Below are 6,000 nucleotides of genomic sequence, written 5' to 3' on the forward strand. Positions count from 1 at the left end.
ATTTTGAATGGTCTGAATGGCTGGCTGGGTCAGTACAAGCTGCAGGCAGTGGTGTCTACAAAGAAGGAAAATGTCACTACATTACTATAGGGCCATGTACTGCATATGGGTTAGGTCTTACAAGCCAAGGGTGAAGCACTTGAGAATTGTGCTTGAACCATTCAGGACCCTGAATATAATGGGAACCTTTGACATGAGAGTGGATATGCGTAGCTTAATCAGGAAAGTGCTTGCCACCTAAGCATAACAATTTAAGATCAGATCCCTAGCACTCACATGAAGAGCAGGACATGGTGGTACACAGTTGTAAACCCAGCAATGGATAAGAGGAGATAGGATTCCTATGGCTCTCTGGCCAGCTAGTTTTGCTCAATTGATGAGTCCCCAATTGATTGAGAGAGACCCTGCCTCAGAAAACCAATAAGGAAGAAAGAATCAGAAGACTTCTGACACTGACTTCGAGGTTCTACAAGAATACACATATACCTGCACATACCTGTACATACCTGCCCACATGCACATTTATGGGCCCGCACACTCGAGCACACACACACAGTCCACTTAAAAGATCTGTATTTGGCCCCCGAAGAAGGACAATAAGTTAACCTCAGAGAGACTAATGCTGTAGTAGTCATCTAGAAGGCAAGGGATGTCACTTTGATTATGGTGCAAGGACTAAGGAGGCAGGAAGGTCTGAAATTGGTGCCTTAATCATGGTTTCTGGTACCTTGTTCAACTCACAAATCTGTGAAATGAGAAGTGTTAACAATTTACTGTACTAGAATTGTTCTCAGCAAAGACAAAGCCAGACAAAAACTGCCCTCCTCCCTCTAGCATATCTTCTTTTTATATTGCAGAGTAATTTTGTCAGCTGATTATATGTTTTAAACACAAATGGAAATTTCTAGCCAGTTTATGATGAGACCTTAATTGTAGAGCCTGAGATAGGTGCTCTGCTCCTAATACTTATCGCTAAATGTAGCAGTGTCAAGGCCTGCTTTGACTGCCATGGTCTGATTTAGCTTTAAGGTTTTCCCACACTAATTTACCTGTTTTCTGTAGTGCTAGGAAATTTGCAATGCCTTTTTCCATGGCCACGACATTCATTCTCCACCTTCAGCTTTTTTTGCAGGAGTTAGAGTGAACCTCCAAAGTCTCAAAAGTACAGAAACTTTCATGAGGTAATTTAAGAATAGAATTAATGAAAACTCCCATTTCTTAAAGGAATCCAAACACAAACACAGGCAACTTTGTTAGGATCACTCAGATGCTTTGTGTGGATTTCTGTAGATACACAGTCTTTGATTGGCTGCAAAGAATAAATCAGGGGCTCAGAAAAGCTGCATCAAATTCAGAGTTGAAAGAACTCCAGATAGCTTCTCCCAGTGAAAATGGAAAAGATTTGTCCTTTCTCTGACAGATTTGCTATAAGAGCTCAGATGGTTACATAATTAGAGAGCTGATGGGGTCTTAAATCCCTAGCCACCTCTTTATGAAGTTGCAGATCCAAATCTTCTTTCACTGGTTCTTCCTGGAGACATGAAGTCCACATATGGAAGGGGTGCCCCTCTGACAACCTTTAAAACCTGTCACTGCATGAATAGTGAACTCAGCTTATGTGATTCGTCTCCAGATGTACAAGTCTAGAGTGTTTCCCTTCCCCAGAAATTTACAGTCTCTGGCTTGGACTGAAATTCCCTCTGTCAGATTCAACAGCCCCAACAGAACTCACTCCCCAAGATACTCCATTGAGATGTGCCAAGAGAGGGATCCAACTCACTAGCATTCTGTAGTATAGAAAGCAAGGGGGTGGGGCACAGGGGAGGGTTTGGAGGAAGGAAAATGGAATATTAAATATAAAAAATAAAAGAAATAATTTTAAAAAGAAACAGGCTAAAAATAGACAAGAAAAATGGTGTGGGAGGGGTTGAGGGAGGGCAGAGAGCTCCTGGAAAGTGCTTGTCAGAAAAACTTCAGCTCATCTGAGCAAAGACAGACTGCAGGTCAGGAATCAACAATAACAACAAAAAAATTGGTGGCAAAGAGGAACCTGGTTTCCACCTGACTGACCGGACTTAGGCTGGCAGACTAAGTCAAGAAAGCCAAGGTCACCCCTAAAACATAAACAGTAGTAAGTGCTTGAGCTGGCAAATCTAGGAGTCTGTGGGAGTCTGATGCTTGGCAGCAAGCTATACTATATAAGGTAGAAACTGAGTGAAAGAGGTTGGATGGGAAGAGTCAGAGAGAGGAGGAAAAGCGTATGAGAAAGGGAGCCTTTCTGGGACAAACTCAATCAGAAGTTGAGATTCTTTCACTTAGACTGTCTCCTTCCCCTCTAAGCTCCTTTTAACAAAAGTATTGTCAAGGGGGTGAGTGGGACATTAACATCATAAAATTATTTTTTTTTCTAGTAACAAAGGGAAAGACTCCTTTGCACTCCCCCCCCACCCCAGGCAGTTCCTGCAAAACTTCAAACCTGCAAGCATCATCACAAAACACAAATGTTCCTGTCTATTAATTCACACACCACCCACCCACCCATCCATCCATCCACTGATTTGGAACAAAAGCCATCCCTACATCTACCCAGCTCCCTACCTGGGACCTCCTTATCATTTTATCTCAGTTGAGGACTGTTTTTGTTTTTGTTTTTGTTGTTGTTGTTTTCAGGCTCCAGATTTAAACTGTACATACTGATGTCGAACACAAAGGCGAGTATTTTCATACTTTATACTTAATGTCACCACTTTTCTATTAACAGAAAGTTAAAAACCCCCATATTGATTGACTCTTCATTCTAAGGCCACAGGGGTGCATAGCATGTAGCCAGCTGCGCCTCTCTGACACTCTCTATTAGCCTAAGATTTCATTGTGAGGACTTTAACTAGGGGTTTTTAAAGAAGCATTTCCAATGAGAATTTTCCCTTCACTGTGAAACCCAGTAAATACCAGGGTCCCCTTAGATGTTGGAGACCACGCCCTCCAGCACAATCCAGCCGCCTTTCCTGCTTTCCCTGGTGCTAACCAAGTGCATGCCACATGTCACCACTGTCAGTTGGCACTTCTCCCTCAGAGAAGCAAACTTTCTCGGAATCCCAGAGTATGGCTCGCTGGGTGTGGGGTGGAGGTGTGGGTTTGGGGGATGGGACGGGAGAACAGGACAAGGGGGTGTGCTGTGTGAAAACCCCTCTGGCTGGTGAAGTCCATGGCCTCCAGAGGGGGCTAAAACATGGGTCTTCTTCCAAAAGTAAGCTGCCAGGCCCAGAGAGCTGACAGCCATCAGAACCCTGTGAAAGGAAAAAAGAAAAAGAAAGAAAGAAAGAAAGAAAGAAAGAAAGAAAGAAAGAAAGAAAGAAAGAAAGAAAGAAAGAAAGAAAGAAAGAAAGAAAGAAAGAAAGAAAGAAAGAGAAAGAAAAGAAAGCAAAGCAGTGAAGCAGTGTGCTTAGAAAGAAGCAAATAAGCCTGTGGCCAAACTTTCTCTTTGTAGCCTTCTACATCAAGAGGGTTTGATTTAAACCTTGGAGCCCTGGAGCAGAAGGTGCTTGGGTTCAGGCTCCAGGCACTGCATGATAATTCTCTGTTCCTTGTACCCAGTCTGCAGCCCCACTCCTCTTTACCCGCTCCTGGGACCACAAAAGCTGAGTTCAGAATAAACAAAGGGCGCCCCCACACCTCCCTGTGTTCTGAGCGAGGGGTTTCCGGAGACTGTTTCGAGGTTCCTCTATTTCCAGCCGGGGAAATACCTCCATCTCTAGCTCCTACCTGGAAATCCCCAGCTCTGCGGGACGCGCAGCAGCAACAGCAGCAGCACTTGAGGCAGCCACAGCATGGGTCTGAGTCCCAGGCTCCCCATGGCGAGCCGGCGCATTCCCTTGCTGGGCAGCATGAGCAGCGCACTTAAGGGGCTGGAGGAAGCCAAGAGACAGAGGGGCTGTTGTAGTGAGCCAGAGCCGCTAAGGCCAGGCTGGAAAACTCCTCCTTGGCGGCCTCCTTTCCCTCCCTCCCGTCTGTGGCCTGCCCTCCTTCCTCCTCCTCCCTGGAACACAGAGCAGTTCAGGACTCCCCGCCCCACAATTTGCCCAACCCCTCTTTTTTGTGCCACCCCTTCTTTCTGGAAAGCCGGCTGTTCCCCCTTGGAGGTATCCAGCGAGAGGCCCTAGAAACCCATTACTTGCGAAAGCATCCTTTGCTTCATTTGTATGCCTTTCAGCTCCAACACACAAACTAGTGACTACAAGAACTCAGGGATCCTGGGGCCCTTAGAATGAATCCAGGCGTGCTGAGTACTGAAGTCTTACCGTGTCACAGAGAAAAAGAGGCAATCTATGAGTTCAGAGTTGCCCTCTGAAACTGGACGGTTTGATACTCACGAATACTCCGGAAGTTCATTATTATTATTATGCCCACTGTACCTGAAAATAGGGCCACCCAGGAACTTGTTTCAGACAGAAGCAAAATTGGAAACAAGGTGTGTGATTACACCAGCGCCAAGGCATGCCCATACTGCAGGGGGTGTTTCTCTTTTGTAAAGGGTTTGGCCTGCTGCAGGCCTGCTGTGCTGCTGCGGTTTAGGATGGGATTTAAGGGTCGGCTGAAAGGGAGCACAGGCACAGGAAGTTCTCTGCCTACCCGCAACTTCACAGATTCAGTGGTAGTTTCCTGCAGCCAGACCTGTCCAGCTCCAGGGTTGTTCTCAGCCATCTTAGAACAGTAGGACCAGCCCAAAGCCTCCACCCAGTGGGCTACCACAGCTACATGCTAGCATCAGGATAAGGTTTCTAGGCTGCCTCCACGTTGGATCTGTATTCTTTGAGGCATTTGTGGAAGGCAATACTCAGCTACTTTGCCATTGTGTCACAGAGCCCTGTGACCAGACAGAAATGGTATCCACTGCAGAACTGCATCTTTCTTCACACCAAGATTGTCTTTTTGTTAGACCAAGGTCTTTGGGAGCAATGACCCAGAAGATTTTTAATTCGTTTATTCAGAAAGACCTTTCCCATTTCACAGTAAACCTCCAGACTTGGGTTTCCATATTACCCTCTCCAGAATTTGAGAAAACTTCTTTCCACGTCCTTTGGAGCAAAATAATGGCTCCATGAGGCTGACATTTGTGGTTTGGAGAAAGCAGGGTAACACAGAACAGTATGGGGAAGGCAGAGAAAAAAAAATGAATTGAAATTATTATTAAATCCTTTGTGCTGTTGAAATGTCTTGGCATGTGAGATTTTATTATTATTAGAAAAATAAATTATTGAAAATGTTTCTGAAAACACACAGCTAACAAGACAGTATGGACCTGAGATCTCAGCACTCAGGAGGCAGAGACAAGAGGATAATGAGTTTAAGGTCAGCCTGGGCTACATATGAACCCTAGCAAGGAAGAACGTACCTTTACACCATTACCAGCAACACTAGCAAAATTGCATACAAAACCTTTTCAAGACACCTCAAGGGATACAGACATCTGTCTGTCCTCTGAATAATTCCCTACCCCTTGGCAGAGTGGCAGGAAAAAACACAGACATCCCAGTCTGGTAGCCATGACAGTCATCTGGTAGCTGTGACAGTCATCTGCAGTACCAAGAGGTAGAACTCAACAATAGTCTTGCCCCTTGGGCAATAGCAAAATGGGATACCATGAAGAACAAAAAGAATGGAAGCCTAAGATTTACTCCCTCTTTCTTCCTTGAACATGTACACCCAGGGTCAGCACTAGAGGAGGACATGACAGTCATCCATACATACTGCAGGGAAGGAGATGCCTAAGAAAGTCAAAGTCAAGGCCAGCTCCTCTCTATTACATCCAGTCTTCCACATCTCTTCATTCTCCCATACTCTTAAACCAGATCTTTGGTTCATCCATTTCCATATACTCTCAGGATAAATGGGTGGAAAGGAGAAATTTAAATGACTCACTTACCGTTCTGCAGAAAATGAGTTGTTATGGTGGTAAAAGCCAGGAACCTCTCCTTGGTTTTCATCATGTTCAGGTATACC

General features: G+C 45.0%; 1 protein-coding gene across 3 annotated transcripts in view; it reads right to left on the reverse strand.

Annotated features, from left to right (window-relative positions):
• Srpx (sushi repeat containing protein X-linked) overlaps positions 1–4,019 on the reverse strand; it is an 82,993-nt gene extending 78,974 nt beyond the window's left edge. For all 3 annotated transcript variants that reach the window (XM_060374528.1, XM_060374527.1, XM_060374529.1), the window contains exon 1: positions 3,763–4,019. In XM_060374528.1, the coding sequence (XP_060230511.1) occupies positions 3,763–3,886 (124 nt within the window). In that variant the 5' untranslated portion in view covers positions 3,887–4,019. The remainder of the gene's footprint in view (positions 1–3,762) is intronic.
• Between the last annotated feature and the right edge of the window lie 1,981 nt (positions 4,020–6,000).

This window comes from Meriones unguiculatus, chromosome X, assembly GCF_030254825.1.
Source record: "Meriones unguiculatus strain TT.TT164.6M chromosome X, Bangor_MerUng_6.1, whole genome shotgun sequence".
NCBI lineage: Eukaryota > Metazoa > Chordata > Mammalia > Rodentia > Muridae > Meriones > Meriones unguiculatus.